A 27,038-nucleotide genomic window follows, 5' to 3' on the forward strand; every position below is an offset into this window, starting at 1 on the left:
CTAAGCTCTGGAAAGCTGTTTATCTTTAATAATGAAAACACATCTGTGAGATCTCCATTTGGATGCACCTTGTGCAAATGACTTGCACTCCCTTTCCCCCTCCCTTTCAACTTCAAAAAGTATTATTTCATTTTGTGGGCTCTGTGTTAGATTACACAGAACAATTTACATTCCAAGCAGACACACAGTATGCAAACCCATTTCAGGCTGTCCTCTAAAAGATATTGGGTTATACAAAACATTTTTGTTATTGATTTACTCTCGAAGGAATGGACACACTTTATTTGGAACTGCTATAGACAAGCTCTTCCAGTTCTTTCATGGGATTATACAAAACACATAACAGAATTGTTAGCAGACACCTAGTAACACTCTGCATCACAGTAAAGCTCAGGTATGTTTATAGTCTATGTTCAGACTAATATAGTGCAGAACTAATATAGCTGTACATGCAATGCATCACAGAGAGTTACCGATTCTATGTAGCCACTGTTAAACTACAGAAATGTTAACCACCCAGGAAAAATCTAATCAAACTGATGCTATAGCTCAATCATATCTCACTTTATCTGCTGTCCATTATTGAATTGGTTCACTGACCAAGCTGAATACAGTTGTGGGACATTGAAATGTCCTAACAATGTGAGAGATCAATAATGTTCACTGTAATCTGCTGGAGCTGAGCTTTCAAATGATTGAAAAGTGAATCACATACAACATCTTTATATGCGTCACTACTCTGTCACAAGGCGGAAACAGATCAAATTCAACACAAAAGTCATATCAGTCTCTTTCAGTGAGGAGATGTACTGATTACCATCAGCAGCTTGGATTCGGAGAAGTGCTTAAATGACAAAAGAATGCTTCAGCCTTTAGGACAACAGTATAACAAGTACATATAACAAGTATAACAGTTTACTGACCACCAAGTTGGTTAACACTTGTCAGGATTTGTCTGATTTGTAATTTTTAAACCGTTTCATGTCCTGTCAGCTGGTTATCCTGGCAGACCAGGTAAACCAGCTAAGAGTAGCAAACCCCCTCCAAGCTTTTGGTTTTACCCATAAAATGCATGCATGTGAATGAATGCCAATCATGATTACATATTCGGGTTTTAAGCGACCCAGATCTATATCTAAAACGGATGGATCTCTACCTGTCGCAATAATATATAACTCTCCTGAAATTAGAGTAGCAATTACAGAATGATAAAAATAAAGCATATTTTGTTACCCTTTGGAGCCTGGACAGGCTCAGTTTGAGCAGTTTTATACCATCATCACTGTCCTCATCAGAGCTAATTTCCCAGTGCATTCAGCATATTCGCGATCTCAAACATATTCTGAAAACTATCATTTTCAACATCTTCATAATTAATATTTTGATCACTGACAGCTTCTTCACCAGATCCACCATCAAGTGACAGTGACGCTAATATTTGATTGCGTTCAGTACTTGCTCTGCAGTAAGTCGCTGAGCCATTTCAAGTTGCTGATGATACTTCCTATTCTCTTGTTTTCTGCCTGAGGTAACTATGAGTGGAACGTCTCTTCATAATCGTATGCGATTATGAATCGTGATATGATATATCGTGATATGATAGATGATATTGTAGGGTTAAACAATAAAAAAATAAATCCATAAGTTATCATTTAAATTGGTCACATCTTTGACGCAGTTTTAAGGGTCGATGAGGACGTAGAACAGTGAACTTACCAATAAAGTAGGCCAAGAGGAAAACCAGGGTGACAGAGATGAGGATGGCACTGAGGGCAGCACATTTCCAGTTGCAGTGCTTATAGGGTTTCTTCAAGTTGAAGGCAGGCCGTGAGAAGGTGTTCCGTGGCAGGGGCCGGGGTGGAGGCGAGTATACCGTGCTGGACGTCAAAGGGTAGCCGGGAGAAGTTGTGCAGTACAAGGGCGAGGTCCCGCCAGGCTTGAACAGAAAGTGTCTGCAGAGATGCAGAAAATGCTGTTGTTCATGTTCAAAAAAACATGGGCCGTTGGAGAGCACTGTGTGATAAGTGTTTTCTCATCATGTTAAACAGTACCCGTAGAGTGTGTAGGCTTGTGTTCCCGCACTGGTCAGTACTGTTGTCGCTAAGCACTTTTCCAAGCTGTTGCCATAGCCACCTCTAAGTACTGGCTGGCAGCGAGACACACTGTGCCCCGTGGGGTGCGTTACATCGAAATTTTGAATCAATATCAAATTTAATTTACAGCCCGAGTGACTACGGTGGACTCTTGTTAATACAAGCCCTGGTAGTGACTTCTAATTCACCTTAAGGGTGCGTGTGTCAAGAAGCTGTGAGATACTGCAGGATGTACATTATCAGGACACCTTATTCACTGTGGCCAGTTCTCTTGAAATGAGATGCTACTGTAGCTCAAAAAAGCTTAGTTAGTTAGCAGGTGTTGTAATTTATGGTGAAGTCACTGACTTGGAAAACTGCTGTCACGCTGTAGTGACCGGATGAGGGAAAACTCAGAAACAAACCACATTAGCCTAATGAGGTACAAGAACAGACATAAAAAAACTCTTAAGCCTAGCGCACACTACAAGACAGAAGCTTGTTCAGCTGGCTCCTCTTCATGTTTGAGTCTGACTCGTTTGCGACCTAAAGGCAAAGGCAGCAGCCTCTTAGCATGTCTCACAGAAACGATTCAGAGTATGCAATTGTGAGACACATTCCAATATGCTCCGATATCTTATCCCGATACTGTGCCCTACTCTCATCCCTATATTTATTTCCTGTCTCTCTTTCATTGTCCTGTCCAATTAAACACTAGGGATAGTTCACCCACAAATACAAATTATGTCATCATTTACTCACCCTCAATTTGATGTGTCCCATTGACTCCCATCCTTTTTTTTTCATACTATGGAAGTCAGTGGGGCCCTTCAACTGTTTGGTTACTCATATTCCTCAGAATATCTTCTTTTGTGTTCAACATTCATACAGGTTTGGAACAACTTGAGGGTGCTATTACTATTAAATAGATAGTTCACTCAAAATTATAATTCTACCAAAATTGTTCAATCTCATGCCATGACAAACCTGTATGACTTCTATCAAGGTAGCGGGTTTCAGTCTTGTAATGTGCACTTGGCCTTATGAACAATTTATTAGCAAAGAATGCTAATGCATTCAGGGTTAATTAGAAAAGTTGTTAGTTTGGTTTTAAAAAATAAGTGTTTAAAAACATGCAATTCATACTGTAAGTGATGAAAAATTTTAAGAATTACAAATTGCACTATGTAATGAGAAACAAGTGTGCACAGGTACCACTATGCAGCATGGCAAAGCAGATTCCAGCAGCCGTGGTCAGATCATGCAACATACCCATCAGTGTAAGCGCCGTCGCGGCGAGCTGTGGCCAGTATGTCCATCTCTATAAAGTTGTCCTGTAAAGTCTCTAGGAATGTCTGCTTTGCTATGTTTCTACACACAGGTGGAGAGATGGACAGATGGAACGAGAGTGAGACATGCGTGCAAGAGGGAGACACAGATGTGCAAACACAAAAATGCGAACACCCGGCGAATTTGTGTAAATGGACAAGAGTGGAGAGGCCAACAAAGACAAACAAACCCCATTTTCCAATGACAGGGTGCTGGTGCCGGATCCAGAGCCCAATTTGGAACCGTTCCACGCTTTTCAACGGCAGGAAAAACGGTGTTCAGGGACAGAAAAAAAACCCCTCTCTAATCTAAACCTACAGAACTAAAACTATTAACTGACAACATCAGAGAACAGAGGGCGGGAGAATCTCCTCATCAAGTAATGTTTTTAAACTCCTCAGTCTAGAAAGACCGATGTTAAACAAAACTAGATCAAACAAAAGCTTACCGTTTACATTAACAAAGCTGTTTATACTGAAAACGCCCACAGCGATGTGGATTTAATTAAACAACAGTTAGTTCTCAACCTTGAATCTAGCTGGCGGAGGTCCGAGTGTGCTGATGTTTTGTATAACAGCACAAAAGTATCTCACAGCTTGTGGGAAAACAGCTTTGAATGATAAAATGTTTTAGACACTTGCAAGACTCTTAAAAAAAATGCTAAGAGCTATGGTTTAAGAAACGTAGCCAGTTATGAAAACATTAGTTTTTCCAGCAAATTGAAATGTGGGGGCGGTTCTAAAAGAGGTCCGCAGGTTCCCTAGCTGGGCACCAGCACCATTTCGGAAAACGTGGGGAAACAGAGACATCCTTATGGAACAAAAGTGCGGTGTGGGGTTTTTATCCCCGTGAAACCCAGTACGCCCCACCCAAGAGCGCTCACGTTCTTTTACTGCACATGTACCTTGTGTTGTACGACCCATGCCCCTCTCTGCAAGCGTCCTGTTCTTCTCTGATAAACATTAGAGTATTCTGGCTCCTTTATGATTGTGGTTAGAAGAAAACAAGGCATTACTTTTCCATTCACTTCTTCACGTTCTTTGTGTTTCAGGGGCTGACACAACTCTTTTTAAAAGAATCACACATTATACTGACAGAATTCCCAAGTGGTTATGCTAAATCCTGCTTTAAGATGGGAGTTTTTTTCTTTAAAAATGGTTTCATAAAGCAGAGGTTTATTAACATTCAGAGAGGAACTCTGGTTGCATTCAGTAAAGCATGTCTGCTGTAGCTCCATTCCCCCTGAGATGGCTGTTCCATAAGGGAAGACTGAGATAATGCGATGGAGAAATGAACCGTCAACATGCACTGGGCAGGCGCAACACCTTAAATTCAACAAGAGAAAATGTTTGTTTTCTTTTCTTGGTGGCTGTTCCAGACTGCCTGCTCGCTCTGCTGATTGTCTTTGGTCGGCTTATGTACATTTGTTTCGTTTGTTTGGGCTTAGGGAGGCAAATTAAAGTTTTAAACGAAGGCGAGAGGGCCCCAGAGGCCAGTTTGGAGGAGTCAGAGAAGAATACAAAAAGTAGCCAATAAGAGAATGGCATTGCCTGGCTCTCGTCCAATGGGAGGGCTCGGTAAGCCGACATATCAAGGGACTCATCCGACCCATTCCAGCCCGCTGTACAAAAGTCGTGAGGGGAACCATTACAAAGCCATTAGCTAAAGCCTAAATGACAGGCCATCTTTCACTGCCCTTGTGGATATTGCTAATGGATATTCCAATTTCATCAGAGGGTTTCGGATAATTGATCGCTCTTTTTTTTTTTTAGATAGGAGGAAGGGATGGAGGGTGATGTCACTGATTTACTCGGTTTCAGGCACTCTCCTCATGCCGCATGTCGGCTGGTGTGACCATCTGTTTCCCTTTCCCATGGGAATACCTGGTCCAGATTAAAGTTTGGGGAAATCCATGATGTTTAATCAGTCATTATGTTGCTAACTGTCCCTCCGCAAATTCAAATTAACGTTCATTTTCCTGTTGAGTGGACCGTTCAGACTCATGCCGGTCACAAACACATCAAGAGGACAAAGAAACAGAGTTTCCAGACAAATTTCCTAGTGCTTATGCTTTATATAATAAACAATATAATGTGAAAGCTACTTTCATTTTGGTTTGGAACTGTGGAGCAGAGGTTACGGTGTATGGCTCCAAATATGGTAAGATGAGTGCTTATGTGGGTGATTTGGGTTCAAGTCTGGCTTGCAACATTTCTTGATCTTAACGCTCCCATAATTTCCTGCCACTCTATTATAACTATCTAAGTAAATCTCACAAAAGTTAGGTCTGAATTATATTTCACTATAAAATAAATGTGCAACAAAATAAAGTAAATTTTAGGATCAGTTAGGGAAAATTCTTGTTCATTATTGAGAAAATAAAATAATTTTCATTACTATAATACAGAAATAACCCTGTACAGACACAATCTTGCTTTTTAATTGAATTGAACAAATATATATAGTACAACAGTGTAATAGAGTATATTGTAAATATGTATACTTATGTATAAATGTATACATATAAACACCAAAATGCTGAAAAAAATATTTACTGTATATATTTATTTTTAACATATCTTTTCAGCCTTTTTGATTCTGTTTTATTTTTGACATATGGTTTTTGGGAGATATTTGGGAAACCTACTTTAACTTTGCAATCCCATCAGTAAATCATAACGACTTTGAGATCCGAGACCCGTGATGTACAGATGTTCTTAGCACAAATAAATAATATAAACTTATATTTATTTCAGCTACTACAAAACTTTTAAGACATTTGATTTGTTGGCTGGGTTGAGCAGAGCAGGAGGTGAAGGTAATCTGAGTATCAGTATATATCATTTCTCTTCAGGCTGGTCTGACAGCGCTGATTTGCCTCCGCCATGCATGAGGAGCAGCCTGAGCAATGCAAACAGACATCTGAGAGGTTCTTGACTGATCTCCTCCACACAAGTGCTTCAGATAGAGGCAAACAGAGCAAGGGCTGATGGGAGATAAATATGGAGAGCCGAGTTTGGAACAAAGCCCCCTTCAGAACCTTAAGAGAAATCGCCATCCATCTATTGCATTTTGGGCTTGAGATATTAGATCAGCAACACTTCCAGGGAAGCCCAGGAAAACAATACTTTTCTCTTGTATATTTACTCATGTTTTGAATGCATTTTGGCCAAATACAGGAATTTACATAAAAACTGAGTCGCACGAAACTTCCATATGATAGACCATAAATTCAGCTATACACTTGAGGTCATTCCTACTATCAGCAAATTTATGTGTCTAATTATACTGTATTTTTATTAACAAATAGGGGAATAAAGATGGAAAACATGAAAAACTGGCAATTTATTAAGAAATGCACCAGGTACTTCAATGTTTTCCTCATCAAATAAAAATGTTTTTAAAAAAAACATGTTTTAATGAAAATATTGTTTTAATTACCAATCAAATTAGTCTTCTGTAAAATCCCTTTAACTAACTAAAGCCTGTCCCTTGAATGTCAACATCCTCTCGGAAGTGACATCATTTTGGCAGGATAACAAACACCAATAAGTATTATCAATAGATTTGCTGAATTTAGGTTTTTATTAGATTTCTGTGAAATTTTGTGGTATGAATTGGTTTGTCTAACTTAGCTCTTTATTTCCATTATTTTAGGTTTCATTTTGTTAATCGTCTCCCAATCAAGATACATTTCATGTGCTTAAGATTGACCAGAAGATGTTTTTGTAAGTCAAGTATACTGTTTTACTAAATGACACCACACACATGCATCAAACGCAACTGCATAACAGCAGGAATGAGCCATTAAACTATATTGTGCATCAAGTGGAGATAAAAGGCTACGTAAAGTCTCATTAACTATTAACAGTGTAGTTGATCTTTTAAGCAGATACAAAAACGATTCATGCAGCCAACATATGCATGCCTTACGATGCATTATAAACGCCTAATGTTGTCGCTCAACATCACAAAGCTATTTGATTAGCCATTTTATCATGAGAACAGCACAGCCCCAAATGTACCTGGTCTCTAGAGGAACGTTGCTGTTGAGAAGCCAGTTGTCCTGGGCACTGCCTGAGTCCTGGGCACTTGTAGGCCCCTCATTGGGAGCAGAGCTATCGGTGGGTGCCGGGCTCGGGTTACTGCGCTGGGTATAGTTGCTGTGGCTCAGAGAGCCAATGGAGGCAGTGTGGTGCTGACTGGGGGAATGGGAGTGTGACAGGGGCAGCGGTGGCGTACGCAACCGGGAATGGTTCTGGAACGAGCCCTCTGAAATGAGAGAAACAGCACTATCAGCATTTAAACAAATTAAATTACTGCAGTGTTCATTAGCATGTGGTGTACAGAGATTTATCTGTAACGTTTTTCTGATACTGCGCAAGTAAACAACTCGATTCTCAAAGATAAGTCAATGATAAGAAGTTGTCTAAAAAAGACACCTAGCTTAAATGTTGCCTCTAAGTAGAGCGACAACTTCTAACAGCTGGAATCTCGCAAACACTCATCAGGCAAAACATGCTGCAGACAATCTGTCATTATCAAGTAGACTGAATTACCCTCGTCAACCTGTTTGAAATTCACGCCATGATCAACTGCAGCTTGTGTGGTTGGACCCGACAAGTCAGCTTCAGCTTCCAACAACGCTTTTGTCAACTAAAGCCACTTTGCGTCATGGGAGATGGGGGCTATCAGACATGAGATTGTGAGCATCAGATTGTGGCAATCCAGACGCAGATAAAGACCCTTGTGTCCTTGTGCGCTCCACAGCCATTCATTTCCATATCTGCTAAACCATTCATCAATCAATAAACTAGCGCCTCATTGCGCTAAGAACCCTTACTTAACAAGAACAAAGCAGTTTCATTTTACACCTGTCGGCAACACTCAACGGCCTCTTTACTGAGAACTTAAACTGTTGCTAAATGTGAGACTAGTACGCTAAAGATGTTTTATTTACATTTAAAACTTTACCTTCATTCGCTAAAAGGTATAGCAAATGTGCTTGCTGTTTTATTTGCATATAAAAACAACTTTCATTTGTTAAAGCTAATGCAGTAAATATGCTGCATTTACATTTAAGAACATTACTTTAAGTCGTTGAAGGTATAACTAATGCAATAAATATGTTTTATTTACATTTAAGAACACTGTTTTTATTTACATTTAAGAACACCACTCTTGTAACCTTCATTCGATAAAAAAATAGCTAATGAGCTAAATGTTTTATTTACATATAAAAACAACTTTACTTTCACTTGGGAAAGATATAGCTAATGCGCTAATTATGTTTTGTGTACATTTAAGAACAACTTAACCTTCATTAGCTAAATGTATAGCTAATGTGCTAAAGATGTTTTAATTAGAGTAAGAACAACTTTACCACCATTCGCTAAAGGTATAGCGAATACGCTAAGGATACAGCTAATAAGACACATATGTTTTATTTACATTTATCAAGAACTTTACCTTCAAATGCTTACAAAAATCTGGTGTCTAACTAATATGTAAATGTAGGTTATTTGCAACAGCATTTTAGTTGGCTATCTGACAGATATCAAATGAATAAATAGGCCAGACATATACTGTTATTGCAAAAATAGATTTCACAAGACAAACAGACATGAATTATGCACAATAATGTGGCATCCCTCACAGAGGGTTATCTGAAGTCCGACAGTAATTGTCTTGTGTTACAAAAGCAGAGTGTTGATGGCTGTAGCTGCAATGCATTTAACTAGATAAAGCCAGAGACAGAACTTGTCAGAAACTGTCAGCAAAATCTCTAGAAGTTGAATATGTAAATGTGTTCTTTCTAAAGTACCACCAAGAATTAAAAAAAAAAAAAATGTAAATCAAAATCAATCATCAGATGCTGGACAACTAGTAAAACATCCTAACCTATACAGATATTTTCCTTACACCAGACCTCATTGGGTCTCATTGTAACTGTAAAATAGTGCAAATATTCATATTTTAACAAATTTGCTTAAATATTTTTAAATAAAGAACAAAAATTTGAAGATTATGCCAAACTAAGTAATAAGTGTAAAGAAGTTTTCATGAGCCTTTTCTCTTCATTATGTTACCAGGGCAGCCACACTTTTTTGCACCCCCTAAAATATCAAATATCAAAATATTTTTTTAATTGATACTAAAAATATTTAATCACAAAAGAGGTGTATATAGAAGACAAGTCATTGTATATTTGAATTGCAATTTATATTATTTTATTTTTTAAACAATAACAACAACAATAAAGTCTAGCAGATACTCTTGAGAATGCTTTTGTTGTCGCTCGCCTGACCTGACCTTCATAAGCAAACTTCACTAACTACTATTGCACAAACACAGCAACACGGACAACAATGCAAGGCATTGAGCGCCAAGTCATAAGCAACCCTGAATCATTCCTCTCTTTTGAATACTGCAAAAATTGCATGCTTCAAAGGTCTTACCGTGGTTCCACACACCAAGCGACACAGTATGTTCTCTGTTGGAGGCATGTCACTGGGGTGAAAGAACGCTAGTTCTCACATCTCTCATATGACTAAATGAGTGCTTTGCACCATGTGGGGAGTGCACATTTCTACTGAAGATCATTATGGGATGCGTCACTGACAGGGACCCCTTTACTTTTTTCATTCCCTTTCATTTTTGGGCACAGGGCCGGATCATTTGTCAGAGCCAGTGACAGATGGGCCCGTACCAAGCCGCATTCCCACAATCCTACGCTACCAATTACTCAGAGCTCTGTTGCGTCTCTGAGCCAAGCTGATGATGGCCCCGATGAAACCGGATCAAAACAGATGGAGAGCTGGAAGGGAGGAAAACCATTCCCCAGCACTATGAAGGTGCGTAACATGCGGGAGTATTACAGCTATGAAAGTGATGAAATTCAATGGAGGTTAATGACAACAAGACTTGATTTATCATATTGCTATCGGTCTAAACTTCAAAGGAAAAAGTGCTTGAATTAGATTTTTTCTCTCTTATCGCAATTCAGCATGCAGTAAAAGTCATTCATAGGCTGACGTCCTAATGATTATAAAAACTGTGGCTCTTAATAACGTGGTATTGAACTGAAATACAAAATTTTGTCAGGGAAAATTAATTATAAACAGGCACTCAGGTAACAACAACAACAGCATAAAAACACCATTATGCATGTAATGAATGCTACATATAGTAATAGACTATAACAAGTTCAGGCTATGCATCACCCAACTCTAAACACTTCACAAAACATGTCTAAGCTTTTGCACTGTGTTTTCGGAATAGGTTTGTCTCAACGCAGGGTTTCTATTCCCTAAACAGCAGCCAGTAAACAGAAATGCTGATGTAGCGTTCAAGGGTTGGAGCTTTATTTCCATTGAGAAGCACAGAAGGTAAGGCTCATCCGAGTCCTTGAGACAATGAGCATAATACGAAGAGAAGTAATGATTCAGCAGGAAAAATTCAGAGCAGTCCAGAAGGACCTGTAAGAGTAGGAGGTCTTTTATCGATCTTGTTTGCACAACTCTGTTCATGAATAAAAAAGTTTGTTTTGCCAAAGAAAATGGTCTCCAGAAAAGGAGCCAAAAATATTTTTCAATATCATATTTCAACACACAATCTAAAGAAAGGAATAATATTTTTTTCTTACAGAAATTAAGTATGTTTTAAGACTTTTAGCATTTTCGGAAATCATTCATTAGAAAATAATAATAATAGAAAAATAATCATTCATTGGAAAAAAATAAAAATTATATATATATATATATATACTGTATGGTTAATTTTCAAGGGGGCAGGGGGGGATCACAGTACAAACAAAATGGAATTATAAATAGGATTAATTTTCTTTAAACAAAATATATCTTTTATCAAAATAATGGACATGTTTTTTTTGTGATATTCACCCTCTCTTGAGATTAAGAATATAATAGGCACCTAATTACTCTAGATGACACTTTGCTGGATGTAAAATTGCTTTATGATTACAAGACAGCAAATGAATAAAATAGCAATTACAAAGGGAGACAAGCAGTTCTCTGTGGAAATCCCATGGCATATTTATGTAGATTAATACCATGTTTTAAATGGGGGAGGGGGTGTACTCAAAAGAGGTGCAAGAACTTTACTAAAACGTGTTAAAAAGCTAATTTGATCTGTGAGGATGTACTTGATGAGTTTGACTCCGTTTAACAACTGATCACAGTCCAGAAATATTTCAAAAGCTCTTCTCTGAAGCTCAATATTTAAAGGCGTCAAAAGCCCATTAAAGTTGTCTGAAGTCAATCTCCAAGGAAAATTGGCTTGCTCCAGTCAGCAGTGTTAGTTAATCAACGAGTGATACTAAAACATCAAGCCCTGGAGCAGAATTGGTTTGTGTTTATGAATAATTGATAAGAAATGAGGTCATACAAACATATAAGAATTACAAAAATGCACAGATAGATAGTTTAGACAGACAGACAGACAGACAGAGACAGACAGACAGATAGACAGATAGATAGATAGATAGATAGATAGATAGATAGATAGATAGATAGATAGATATAGATAGATAGATGGATAGGTGAATAGTTAGTTAGACAGACAGACAGATGAGATAGATAGACAGACAGACAAACGGATAGATGGATAGATTCCCAGATTTGGAAAAGTTTGGAAAGTTTATAGACCGAGAACAGTCTATTTTCGTTTACAAAATAACAGTCTCACACTGTTTCTCACTCACTCATTCTCACTGAGAGTGAGAACTCGTATGATGTGCCTTAGACACCCGATCAAATGTGCAAGGTGTTATACTGGCTGAAGAATTAATCAAGATCCCTCCACAAGACAGACAGAACATTAAACAGCATCCACAGCTAAAAATGACCATAGATCGCGGAGCATTCGTCTATCCTGCTGGGTTTGTTTTCTGGTTGTAAGTGTCTGGATATGGGTGGTGGATACTGTTTTCTGAACAGAGCGAAGAGCCGACAGCCACCCTGAGTGTTAATGGAAGGTTGTGTGTCTGTGGTTTTCACACATTTTCCTCCATTCAATCATCAGTTAAGGTGTTGTTCTTAACCATTAGGAAAGACAGATGCATGTAGGAATACACACCGTCTTCGCGGGTCTCGTATGAAGGCTAGCAGATATAGCTTAAGGCGCTCTGAATCAGTCATGCTCTCAAACTCATCAAGTGTGAGTAACTGATGGCCTCGCTGACATCTTCACAGCTATACTACAGAAACACGAAAATATCTCTCACTGCACGTTGATTCGAAAATCATGTGGAATCAAAAGCAAATGTGCTGTTTTTCATCAAATGTTTCATTGTTGTGTCCCCTTGGGTCCTGAAGACATATTTGATGTTGAAACCTGCAGATGGCCCTGTCTGGCACTTTGTTATCTCCATGGTAACCTCACAATGGATTATCTAAATAAAGTGATGATTCATGAGCATCCAGTGTACATTCACAAAAGGTGACAATGCATTAGGAAAACAGCTGGCTGGTTGCAATTAGAAACATGGACTGTGGTTGCATGCTGGTGTCCAGCTGAACGCAATATATAAATAATTGTTCTCATTAAAAATAATTGCAGGTGAAACTCGCGAGAAGGGAGAGTAGGAAAAAAAAGCTTGTCATCGCTGCCCTCTGCAGCCACGCCATGTGTTGCTTATTAAATCACTCTTTCCCTGTCCGCTGTGATCTCTCAGAGTGTCTCCCGTGGATATATGTTCCGGTGCGACCCTGTAAACACCATTCGCTCCCCTAGCACTGGCAATCGAGGGGATGATTAAATAAGTTCTGACGAAACCCAACTGATCTAAATGCATAGCTGCACAGTGACCCCACTGCTTAATTTCCACCTGCTCATTCCTGTCTGGTCAACTGCAAAGGCATGTTGTGCGAGCCCTTACATAGGAAGATCCATACACTATTAGCGGCCCACTGTGGCCAAAACCCCATGCTGCTCGACGTAAAAAGATGCTAATACAAGGGGGCCTCTGTAGTGAAGAACAGGGGCTCAGCAGGGAGCCCGTGGCCCAATAGCCATCTCTCCAGGAACAGGACCCTGAGAGAAAGCCAGGGGCCATGGAGCAACACATTCTCAATAAAAAGACAGCAAGCCTCAACGGGTCTGTCCTATCAAACTAACAGGACCTAGCGGGCATTGAGATCTTTTACTCTTTCTTTTCTACGTTTTCCAGCTTGCTTAATCTCAGCCTCTTTAAATACAAAAGACATTTAGTTCATGAACTATAGTTTAGGGAATTTCTGCAACAAAGATAGATGAATGGAAAAATACAATACAGCAGAGAGCCCTTTGGTCGATAGAATGCAACAGATGCATTTTTTAGTTGATAATATAGAATCACTCTGGGAAAAGTGAAATTGCCTCAGCCTGATAACTGCGTCTCTGTTTGATAGCTATGAGCAGAGATGAATTTTGGGAAGTGCAGAGATTTCCCAGCGGTAGAATTTGTGTGTTTAGCTCCGCCACTGTGGCCAGATTTTTGCTTTATCTTGTGTTTAAACACTTGGGACTCGATATTTCAAATGCTAACCACCTCTGTATCCGTGATTCGATACATTAGCTCTTTGCAGATGTAAGGTTTCGCCTTCACATGTTTTCACGTGCATTTCCTCCTCAATTGCTGGAAAAGCATACCAGATTCCTCTGAAAACACACTCTGTGTTTGAATCCACAGCTCGAAATCCCTGAGCTAAGCCTTTTCAGCTTTAGTCTCAGCACTGGATCACATTTCTGGAACTACAGAATAACTTGTGTTTCTAAAGACACACGAAATCATATCGATAACGGCAACATAAATCTGGGCCTATAAACTCCCTTATCAGTTTACACGATAAGCTTACTCTGTCCATGCCCTTTCTCTCTCCAGAATTTGACAAATCTGTAATGCTGAGCTGAGTCGGGCTCCATAACAGGGCTCTGTCATAACACAGTAAAAAAAAAAAAAAAAAAGTTTTAATATGCTCCCTTAATATCCTGACAAGGTGAAGAAATGAGAACGGGAGGTATGAGCGCATGTCATCGCCAACTCTAAAAACATTTGAAAATATCACAGGCTCAAACCCACATGACATCTTTCAAGACATCTGTTTTTGTTTACAGAAGGTCAGGGTAAAATATCCACAGTGTGTTTTGGACTGAAATTTATGCCATTCAGTGTGAACGTGTAGGCAACTCTTCATTAAAAACCAAGAACTATAACAAAGGACGTGACCACCTATTTGAGAGTCTGTAATTACATACATCCGTATTAGTAATATGCTAATACTTGGTAAATTAAAGCAGCTGGCTGTTTATTCTCTGCTAAAAAAAGCCTATCCCATTCTCAAAAAGCAGGGGAAATGGTTAAAATAGACTCATTAGGTGGTTTAAGTGAATACAAACCAGCGTTTTTTCTTTTCTTATTTTAATTGTGTCCTTGTTCTGTTTAAAGGCTCAGCAAATACAGTTGCCAAACATTCAGAAATGACAATGAGGGTGCTCTTTAAAAGAGCAGGATAATTTCCATAATTTACCACTTGTTTACCTACAATCACAATGGCCACTTTGACACAGTCAGTGTTTGGATTGGCAAGTGTATTTACAAGCAGGTGACTCAGAAATTGGTATTTATATGCAAAAGGACATGGAAACCAAATTAAATAGGAATATTTCCTTGTGGTATTCATAACCTGAGAGAAGTTGTCAGCTATAAAAATAGTAATTGTGCATGTGTGGCACAGTGATACGATACACGACTAGATTGCTAGGTTCCAAAAATGCAACACTGATCATCAAAACTGGAGTCACTCTGAATTGAAGCAGTCCACACTGAACTGACAGCCGTATTATGCCCTTGTTTAGGTTTTTACCGCCAAAATGACTGGCAGTGAAGGAATCTCGGAACTTGACTTCCAATGAAAAGTCACTGACTCGTAAGAAGCGAAGTAAAGAAAGCAAGATCAAACCTTACATCGACCTTGTGCAAACACAGCATAGCCTCTGGCAGGAATCCCAGTATTTTACTACCAGGACGCTAAGCTTAACACATAAACGTCCTCTTCCGCGGCACTGTGGTATGCTACTTTGTCTCAGTCAAATAGAGCCTTATGGTGCCTTGCATAGCTCGAAGGCAAGAGACCGATTCCTTTGGTGAGTGTGCTACCCCTCACTGGCAGCCCGAGGGTAACCTATATACCAATGCAAATCACAGCCATTTGTCGGAAAGATAAATCCCATTTTAGCACTGGGGTGCCACCGCTAGGTGACCAGGACCCTAGCTGGATGCTGTGCAGAGAAAGGAAAGTTCTTGCCACCGGAGGCTAATTCATTGCTTTACGAAGGGCCGTGTGGAAACAGGAAGGCAGAGGTCTCTTGAGCTTGATGTGATTCCAGACTTGGGTGGTTAACTTGTAAAGGCTGATCAATTATTTACAGCATTTTTTTGTTCAACTCTGTAAAGAAGCCTTGAGGGAGACGCCGAGAGCTGCCGGTGATGACAGGCTTCATATCGACATGCTCTCTTGCTCTCCTCCAATTATCAAAGTGATGCGAAGCTTTCTTATCTGGAAACATGTTAACAAATCTCATTTCTAATTCGTTTACCTGTTGCAGCACGGACATCAACGGAAGACAGATTTAGATGGACGTTATCTTATAGCATTGTTGTTTAAAAGAACAATAAGTTCAGAATCGCTGCGATGGGTCACAAATCGTCAGCTACATTTTGTCTTGCATAACCTGTACTTTTAGTGGGGGTGCTTTATTTAATGTCACTCCACAGGTAATGGGATGTTAAAAGAAGTCCAAAACACATCAAAGCACATCCCTAGTAAACAAGTTCATCATACCTGAACCTTCTGGATGACAATAGCAGCACAACGTGATGCGCATTTCATCAGTGGCTCATTAGTGAGGACACGGTGACTTGTAAAATTGATTCATCGTGGTTGAAGCTCCTGCTGCGCTGGTCACTTGTCCCTCAGCAGGGCACGCCATTAAGCTTTTTATCATTTACAGGCTCGAAAATGAATTCAATCTTTCATTAAAAACTTCCTGACCTTTCTAAAACTAAGCAAAGTTAATGAAGGCAACTTTGCATTGATCTAAAATGGCCATAATCAATGTATTACAAGAAATATAGCCCTGTTGACAAATACAAACTCAGTATCACACTGCTAAAGTTTCTCTGTTGCATAAGTAAAGAGCAATCCAGGTCGTATAAACAGTGGCAAAGTGTTTTTGTAAAGCATTTCAGAAGACAAAGCACAGGGTGAAATTAGCCATGACAGCTGCAACAAGGATTAGCCTGCCACAGTCTACATTCAAACACACACTGTGAAACACAAAGACAAGGTTTTCAGAATGGCATAAACAATTAAGGGCAAAAAGAAAAAATCATTAAATTAATAAAAATACAGTATATGGATCTTCTCAATTTAAAATTCGTCAGAACTGAAATGTGTACAATGAAATGTGTTATAATTTAACAATTAAAATTAAACAATTACAGTATAAACTTTAGCATGTGTGTCTTCAGCATAAGTTGAGAATTTGAGAAACAAATTGTGACCAAATTTCAGATTCCAGGGTATATTGCATCTGTTTATAAACAATCAAAATTGAATCAAATTGTCAGAGCAAATATCTACACCCCTGGATTTTGCTTATAGTGTATCTGACAGTACGCCATGCTTAAGGCAAGATGAACACGGTAAAAAAAATATATATATATATCACCCATAGAGATCACCATACTTCCCCTGATAATTGATTACATTACGAATTGCACTCTTTTTTGAATTACAAGTTTTCTGAAATGTTATGCTTATATATGCAAATAAGGCATTATAATTAAATATGCACTAAATCGCATATATTTTTAGAACAAAAATCTGAACATTTGACAAACACCTCAGTAAAATCCTTCGGAATATAGATAGGAATAAAACTGTAAAGTTTGGTGTACATACAGTAAGTGCTGCTGCAGTGAAGATTTCTGACACAGTGAAAAAAAACTCATTTTCAGAAAACGTCTCGGTTACGTATGTAACCCTAGTTCCCTGATAGGGAACGAGACGCTGCGTCAAACGCTGTGGGAACGCCCCTGCGTTGTGCGTCATGAAGCACGTATGGAATCAGCCCAATGGAGAGATGAAACGTCATAGGCGGGTGACGTCATCGACCAGGAAACTATAAAGCACCCCAAAAACACAAGCGCATTAGCTTCTGATAGGCTTGAAGGAAGCGCTAACGGGAGTGCCGGGAGTATGGCGGAGCGACGCAGCGTCTCGTTCCCTATCAGGGAACTAGGGTTACATACGTAACCGAGACGTTCCCTTTCAAGGGAACTTCGAGCTGCGTCAAACGCTGTGGGAACGCGAATACCCACGTCGCCATAGGACCAAATGACCGTCATGTGAGACTAGCGCACAGAGGACGAGAGCACCTGTGCCCCAGGGGTAGAGCTTAAGTCTAGGTCATAGAACTTAATAAAAGTATGCGGTGAAGACCATCCAGCCGCATCACAAACATCACTCAGGGAAACCCCCGACAAAAGAGCTTTAGAAGCAGCCATACTCCTGGTAGAGTGAGCTCGGACAACCAAAGGTGAAGGCTGGCCAGCCGACTCATAAGCAAGTGAGATAGCCTCAACCACCCACTTGCTCATTCTCTGTTTAGACGCCGGACACCCTTTCCTGGGTGGCCCGAAACATACAAAAAGTTGTTCCGATTTCCTCCACAGGGCAGCTCTGTGGACATAAGCGTCTAATGCCCTAACAGGGCAGAGTGAATTAAGTTTCTCCTGGTCCGATGACATAAATGGAGGAGGACAGAAAGCCTGCAGAACCGTAGGTCTAACAATATTAGTAGGAACCTTAGGAACGTAACCTGGTCTAGGATGCAGAAAAGCTTTAACCATGCCAGGTGCAAATTCCAGGCACGAGGGTGAAACCGACAGAGCCTGCAAATCTCCGATTCTTTTTAGTGAAGAGATAGCAAGCAAAAAGATAGTCTTAAAAGTGAGAAACTTCTCGGGAACTTCTTCGATAGGTTCAAAAGGAGCTAGGGAAAGACCTTCTAATACAATGGCCAGATCCCAAGTCGGCACCCTCGTACGAACTGCTGGCCTCAGCCTCAAAGTGCCACGGAGGAAACGAGTTATAAGCGGGTGTCTCCCAAGAGAAACTCCACTGAAAGGGACGTGGTAAGCAGCTAGTGCCGCCACATACACCTTTAGTGTGGAGGGGGATAACCCTGTGGAGAAGCGCTCCTGCAGGAATTCCAGCACTGCACCCACTGGGCAGTTAACTGGGTCCTGCAGGTGTTCTCCACACCAAGAAGTGAAAAGTTTCCACTTCAAGGCATAAAGCTTCCTCGTGGATGGAGCTCTGGAGTTAAGAATGGTCTCAACAACCTCGGTTGAGAGACCGGAGTCTATGAGCTGGGCCCCCTCAGAGGCCAAGCCCACAGTTTCCACAATTCTGGGCGGGGGTGAAGTATCGTGCCCCCCGCCTGGGAGAGTAGATCCCTCCTGACCGGGAGCTCCAAAGGAGAACCGTCCAGGAGAGAAATCAGGTCCGCAAACCATACTCGGGCCGGCCAGAACGGGGCTACTGGTAGTAGACTGACCCCGTCCCGGCGGACCCTCTCCAGAACTCCTGGTAACAGAGCAATCGGGGGAAAGGCGTACAGACGTGACCTCGGCCACGGCTGCACCATAGCATCCAACCCCAGGGGGGCTGGAAGAGTGATGGAGAACCACCGATGACAATGAGTGGTCTCCTTGGAAGCGAATAGGTCCACCTCGGTGCGACCGAAACTCAACCAAAGGAGCTCCACCACCTCGGGGTGGAGTCTCCATTCCCCTGGCCTCGGCCCCTGCCTCGACAGGGAGTCTGCTACCACATTCAAATACCCAGGGAGATACATTGCTCTCAGAGATAGTAGCTTCCCTTGGGACCACAGGAGGATCTGACGGGCCAACTTGTAAAGCCGGCGAGACCGCAGGCCCCCCTGATGATTTACATAAGAGACCACCGACGTGTTGTCTGATTGAACTAACACATGATGGCCTCTCAGGTCTGTTAGGAAGTGTTTCAGAGCCTGAAACACAGCCAACATCTCTAGACAATTTATGTGCCACGAAAGATGATGATCCTGCCACAGACCTTGGGCTGGGCGACCACTCATGACCGCCCCCCACCCTGTGAGGGAAGCATCCGTCGTTAGCGTTATGCGACGACAAAGAGCCCCCAGCACAGGACCTTTGGATAGGAACCAAGTTTCTCTCCACATGACCAGAGCACGAAGGCAGCGCCGCGTGACTTTGAACGTGCGGAGCGGATTTCCCCTCGGGGAGAATCCCTTGGTCCTGAGCCACCACTGTAGCGGTCTCATGTACAACAGGCCGCAAGGTATAACGTTGGACGCTGCTGCCATCAGACCCAACAGTCTCTGAAACTGCTTGACAGTGAGTAGCTGGCCTAGCTTCACTTGTTTCACAGCTGAGAGAATCGAAGCGATGCGGGTCGGAGAGAGTCGCGCCCGCATCGATACCGAATCCCAAACGACACCCAGAAAAGTGGTCTTCTGGGAAGGAGATAATACACTTTTCTTTGCGTTCAGCCTCAACCCCAACTTTCTGATATGAGCGAGGACGACATCTCGATGCCGAACCGCCATCTGCTCGGTCTGAGCTAAAATCAACCAATCGTCGATGTAATTGAGAATACGAATGCCCTGAAGCCTCAGAGGCACTAGTGCTGCATCCATGCATTTCGTGAAAGTGCGGGGAGATAAAGCTAGGCCAAACGGAAGAACCCTGTACTGGTACGCCTCGCCCCCGAAGGCGAACCTCAGGAACTTCCTGTGTTGTGGAAGGATGGACACATGGAAGTATGCGTCCTTCAGATCTATCGTGACAAACCAGTCCTCGGACCTGATTTGAGACACGATCTGCTTGATAGTGAGCATCTTGAATTTTAGCTTCCCTACCGAGCGATTCAATATGCGCAGGTCTAAAATTGGACGCAACCCCCCATCCTTCTTTGGAACGATGAAATATCGGCTGTAATAACCTGACTCCAAACTGGGAGGAGGAACCCGTTCTATAGCCTCTTTTTGAAGGAGCGTTTTCACCTCTTGTTCCAATACCAGAGCCTGCTCGGGGCCCACCACTGTGTGCAGAACCCCTCTGAATTTTGGTGGACGACACCTGAACTGGATAGCATAACCCTTTTCTACTGTCTGCAGGACCCAATGAGATATTTTTGGAAGGCTTTTCCACTCTGCCAGAAATTCTACTAAGGGTACCAGCCTCTCGAGACTGGCCTCTGGTGTAACTTGAGCAGCAGACGCAGCGCCCTGTAACGGCGCACCGGCAGGGAACAACTGGTCTGACCGCTCTGAGACCCTCCTCAGAGGGAGCGAGCGTCCCTCGGGAAAGCGCTCGCTGGGATCGTCTGTGCCCCGGCATAAAGGCGGGGTTGGCAGAACGAGCCCCTGAGGGCACCGAGGAGGAATGGGCACCGTAAAAAGAGGTGAACACCTTTCCGCCTCGGTGGGGACCACCCTCAGCATCCTGAACGGCTTGGCGTCAGGACTTCTTCTTAGCCGAAGCCTTCTTAGCCAATATAACTGTCCTCAGATCAGTTCTACTGGGAGAAGGCTTCGGCTGAGAGTGTCGCGGCTGAGCCCACTGTCCAGCAGGGGGAGCACGAGACGCGACACTCTGCCTCTGCTGCGCTCTATGTGATGAGCTCGAAGACGGCCGGGGCTGCTCCCGCCCAGCAGCCCCAGGGACATGAACTTTAAGGGGAAGAAACTTTTTAAAAGCTGCAGTTTGTTTCTTTTCTTCTTGGAATTTATCGATAACTGAATTCACAGCATCACCAAACAACCCCATGGGAGAAAGAGGAGCATCTAAAAGAAAAGCTTTTTCTCTCTCTTTAATATTAGTCTGATTTAACCACAAATGTCTTTCTGCGGCCACCAGAGCTGCCATAGAACGACCCATTAATTTGGCCGATTCTCTGGTGGCACGCAGGGATAAATCAGCAGCCTGACGCAGTTCGCGAACTACGTCAGTACTGACCTCCTCACTCTCACTCATGTCCCTTAGCAGATCAGCCTGGTATGCCTGCAAGATTGACATAGTATGCAGACATGACGCAGCCTGACCTGCTGCCGAATATGCTTTACCCACCAAAGCCGAAGTGTTTCTTAAAGGCTTGGTGGGTAATGCCGGTGCCTTAAAAGATGATGCTGCTTCGGGGGAGAGATGGCTCGCAAGCGTCTCTTCCACACGAGGCAACGCACCATAACCATGAGCCTTGGCTCCCATAATATTAGCGTATGTTGAAGTCTGGGGACTAAACACTCTATATGACACCGGTTTTCTCCATGATTTCGACACCTCGGTGTGGAGATCATGGAAAAACGGCAGGCACCGGCGTGGAGGCTGCACACGTGACGGCAAAAATCTCTCATCCAACTTTGATTTAGAAACAGACTCCTGTCTAGTCACTGGCCATTCAATATTAAGTTTTTCAACAGCTCTTGTTAACACCTCCATAAGCTCATCACTCTCAGGAGTGTGGGGTGGCGAATCCTCCACATCTCCCTCAACACTAACAACATCAAGTTCCTCAGAACTGGATAGCATTGGTGCCTCAGCCCGAGCGGAAGAAACCGCAGCGCGTGCTTCCGAACCCGGGACTGAGGCACTGGATCTCACAGGTGAAGGGAGAGATAAGGCAGAGCCCGTCTCAAACCCCGCTGTGAGATCCATCTGCGATCCCCACGATAAGCGCCGCCGCTCTGCCTCGGCAGAAGCGGGACCCGAACCGCGGGGAGCGCGCACCGAACCGCTCTCCTCAAAGAGCGACCGGCGGGAGCGGAGCGTCCTTAACGGCAAACGCTCGCAATGCTCACAGTCTGCTCCCTCGAGAGCAAACTGGGCATGCTGAACTCCCAAACAAACAACACAAAGATCATGTGTATCCCCGCTCGTTAAATAACGCGAGCAGGGAGGAACACACTTTCTAAACTGCTGTTCGTCCGCCATAATCTCTCAATATATATATATATAGGGATAAATTGTTTGTGTGGTGCAGGGTATGTAAGACAGACAATATCACACAGGGACAGATTCACATGTAGCGCGACTGAAAGCACAGAAGCTAATGCGCTTGTGTTTTTGGGGTGCTTTATAGTTTCCTGGTCGATGACGTCACCCGCCTATGACGTTTCATCTCTCCATTGGGCTGATTCCATACGTGCTTCATGACGCACAACGCAGGGGCGTTCCCACAGCGTTTGACGCAGCTCGAAGTTCCCTTGAAAGGGAACGGTCTTTAAAATATATGTACTGTAATTGAAATCTAAAGACGCAAATAGATAAACTGCTATAAAAGATGCACTTAAAAGAGTCTTTTGGATGTTTTATTTCTAAGAATATAAACAGCCCAAAATCTCAAAACTATTTTTGCTTGCATGTCTTGCCTTAAGGTACATTTCTTCAACATTGGTAGGGTAAATTCAGGCAAAAATAAATAGGTCTCTTACAAAAAAAAAAAAAACGCTGAACCACTTTCATTTCAACTTGCCTAAATTCACCCTATTTAACAAAGCAATTTATAGGAAACTGGCCACACAGTCTAAAAAAAAAAAAAAAAAAAAAAAACTTCAGCATCTTTGACACACCTCACTCTCTGAACCCCAGCCAAGAGCTTCTCTCTTCAGCAGGCCTTAGTTAAAAAAGTTCCTGCTAACATCTGACTCTACCCAAAATATCCATAAAATGAATGTCTGGCCTGTGGCTACCTCCACAAGCTCCACAGTTAGGGATGTCGGGAGCCATCAAGCATCAGCGATATCGAGAGGGACTCACCGTTAGGAGTTGCGGTGACCGGAGCGCAGACGTTCCCTGAGCCGGTTTTAACTAAGAATGAATTGGGGCCAAACTCATCTTCTGACTCAGAGTCCCGGCCGGCCTGAGCCCCGCTGTTACCTAGCAACCTTCCCTGGCTCTGATTGGCTGCATGAAGAGGGGGAGGGTAAGGGGAGTCGACAGGGGAAGAGGAGGCAGATGAGCAATGAAGAGGAGGACCTGTAGACCACAAACACAAACAACACACGGGGGACAACTTAAAACACACCTCCCAATGACACCACATAACCAAAAATGAATACATGGACAGCACAGAAACATGCAGAGAGAATTAATAAAAGCCACGAATGCACAGATGAAAGCTGTCTGTCTAGTTTCATCTGTCTTTGTTCTGCCCAGCTGAACAGGGAGATTGGCATAACCGTGATAACACAGTTGCTTTGCGACTCCAAAAAGGATTTTTCTTTTTACATTTTCCAAAGACAGATCGACAGACAAGCTTTAACAAAACAACAAACGGAACATTCAGAAAGACTCATTGGTGATCAACAGTGATTGAGACTATTAATCAACAGTGAATAAATTAGAATTAGACATTGGGTGAATCTCACAAAAACAGATGCAGGTCTATCACCCCCTAAAAACATACGACAAAATAATCAGAAATTATACTGTGCATAAAGAAACCAAAGTCTATTTTAGGAACATTATGGTTTTGTTATATTATCTGTAAAATTATTATTTGTCATATGGAATATGATTTTTTTTAAATAATTTATATCTCTTATCTGCATAAGCCAACACAGTAAGTGTTTCCTTGATATATTTATACTTTAAAATTGAAAAAAAATATCTTTAAAATATGCATCACATTAGAATAAGAGTTTTAAACTAACAGTATGAGACTTGGAGGTAAGAAATATGGTTAATTCATCACATTTTTAATAGATTTTTTTGATTTTGGGGTGAAATGAACCAGACATAAGAAATTACATTTTGCATAAAGAAATCAAAGCCTATTTAAATACATTTAAAAAAATAAATGTCTCCATTTTTGTATTGCCTTTTATTTTAAATAACTGAATCTGCATAAAGGCTGCACAATAAATATTTCCATTATGTATGTTTTATATTTAAACAAATGTTTTAAATTGGAATTACTGTATAGTAGAATGAGATTTTTTTTTCATCGCAGTAATGAGTTTTTTTTTTCACTTTTTATTTTGGAGTAAATTTATGAACTGGTTCTTACATGGTTTTGTGAAATTTACTTAAATCACACAACACAACAAATTGTAGATGCAATGATATTTTGGACAATTGATGCACAGTATTGGAGAATTAACAGAATAACTTTCACAGCACATGAGAATGAAACGGACTGCTGGGGGAAAATATAACACACACACACACACACACACACACACACACACACACACACACACACACACACACACACACACACACACACACACACACACACACACACACACACACACACACACACACACACACACACACACACACACACACACACACACACACACACACGTTTACTATCTTTGTGGGGACACTCCATATACGTAATGGTTTTTATACTGTATATTCTGTCCCCTTACACTAACCCTACCCCTAAACCTACACATCACACAAAACTTTCGGCTTCAAATAAAAAAAAAAAAAAGTCTGTATGATTTATAAGCTTCTGTACACATTTAGGTCCCTAAAGTGACACGAGTCCCCATGAGTCTGTGTGCATTCAGGTTTAAGTCCCCATCGGGATAGACAAATAAGCACACACAGACACACACACCTCTGTGAGGACATTCATTGCCACAATGCAATCTCTAGCTCCTTACCCTAACCTGACCCATCACAACTAATTGCCTAACCCGAACCCTTAACCTAGTTATAACCTTATCCCTAAAACCAGGTCCTGGCCCTCAAACAGGCCTTTAAATGGGTCTCAAAAAATGAGGACCGACCAACATGCCCTTACTTTACTATCTTTGTCCTCACTAAATCACACACACACACACACACACACACACACACACACACACACACACACACACACACACACACACACACACACACACACACACACACACACACACACACACACACACACACACATATATATATTTGTTTCCACTTAAAAATGTGCTGATCTTTTCTTTCTGAGCAAACTCTTGAGAGATTTGAGACGGCATGAGAACGAGAACAATAGCAGCATTTTCCTAGCAAGAAATGAAACTATCTAAGAGTGAACATTTCAAAAGTACTGGCACAAGTTCAAAAAGTTTGCCCAGTTACAGGACTTAGATTGGGTTTATATTCTGAGAACAAAGTTTTATAGTCTTTCTTTCAATATATTGTCAAGTGAAAGGAGCTGACAAGTTGACGGAATATTATTCAGAGTTAAAGAAAAAAAATGTTGCTTTATATTTCTGGTGCAAATGTGTAATTACTTCTAGGACGAGATACAGCTGATTGAGTGAAAGAGAATTAAGAAACAATTAGTGAAATTACCATATGATCCATTAAAGTGTCAATCAAGCTGTTTGATCTTAATGATTCATGTCTTGTTTTCCATTCATCACTTTAATTTGACAAGTCTTGAAACACATTATAATATTATAGTCCACCTAAAAATGAGCAGTACAACTTGCAGAGAGAGCATGCTACACATCAGCAAATAACATTTAGCTAAAGTTGTAGTCAAATTAAACATATTTGTTTATTACTTAAATAATTTGGTGCAACTGCAACTAAAATGATTGTGTGTTCAGAAAAAAAAACAGCTATTCTTAAATCATACTTTCTTTGCATAAATTGACAAATTGCAAATAAGAAAGGATATGAACGATTTACACATATTACACAAATTTCATAGTTCAATCAACATCTGAATGGTGAAAAACTCATCAAAACTAACAAACTAAGCTACGAAAAAACACCATCCCTCTCAGTACTGTGAATAAATGTTCCAGTTATGAAATGACATTACTTAGAGAATGTTTAATTATATTAAATGGTAAGACATATAATCCAGTACTACATGAATTGATTGCATGTTGAAGCATGAAAGTCTCTGAAGTGAAAATCTTTGAAACAGCAACCTTTCAATCTCTGATTACAATAGAGGCTTTTAACAGAGTCGTAGAACTGGTTTGGAACAACTGAGGAGGGACAGGAATAAGGATTTGTTTATAACTCTCCTTAAATGCCAAGTTTTAGTGTCCATAACCTAAAAGATGAGTATTGAGGCGTTTATCTTTGCTTCTCTGCTGAATTCCTTTAGATTAAGTCTGAATTAAATGGATAGAATCTGGGGCAATTCATCTGATGTAAAAGCAGGATAAATAACTTATCTAATCGTGAGTCAAATAATTTTGCCTAAACTTGTAAAAAAAATTAAAAATAAAAAGTTAAATCTCAAAACATGCATGGATGGTTTTTTTTAAATAGACGTTTTACTTTTGAACCTAGAGCAAGTTTAATTTGCCATTAACCACATCTTCTCCTACTGAAGACTTCTTATTAAAGTCCTTTAAAAGTGTTGAAAGTCACAGAGCATGAGCAGATTTTGCATTCGTGTGTTCGTGGAGGGGTGCATTTGTCTTACAGGCTGTTGCGGCCTGTGTTTAATTAATTCTACATTGCGTCATTTATTTTCATTTCTCTGACTTACAGAAGCACTACGAAAGAGAGGAATTGGAATTGTGAAGGTGAAGAAAGATTTTTGTTTG

General features: G+C 41.1%; 1 protein-coding gene across 6 annotated transcripts in view; it reads right to left on the bottom strand.

The window, feature by feature from the left end:
• tenm4 (teneurin transmembrane protein 4) overlaps positions 1–27,038 on the bottom strand; it is a 252,402-nt gene that overhangs the window by 109,905 nt on the left and 115,459 nt on the right. For 2 of the 6 annotated variants that reach the window (XM_077206969.1, XM_077206968.1), the window contains exons 4-7: positions 23,287–23,505; positions 7,427–7,673; positions 3,345–3,443; positions 1,717–1,952 (exon numbers count right to left, since the gene is read on the bottom strand). In XM_077206969.1, coding sequence (XP_077063084.1) covers positions 1,717–1,952; positions 3,345–3,443; positions 7,427–7,673; positions 23,287–23,505 — 801 coding nt within the window. Of the gene's footprint in view, positions 1–1,716; positions 1,953–3,344; positions 3,444–4,305; positions 4,381–7,426; positions 7,674–23,286; positions 23,506–27,038 lie in introns of all 6 variants that reach the window. The other 4 variants (XM_077206973.1, XM_077206970.1, XM_077206971.1 and 1 more) reach the window with 4 other exon arrangements.

This window comes from Siphateles boraxobius, unplaced genomic scaffold (assembly GCF_051911475.1).
Source record: "Siphateles boraxobius isolate OS27281-9 unplaced genomic scaffold, OSU_SipBor_1 6, whole genome shotgun sequence".
NCBI lineage: Eukaryota > Metazoa > Chordata > Actinopteri > Cypriniformes > Leuciscidae > Siphateles > Siphateles boraxobius.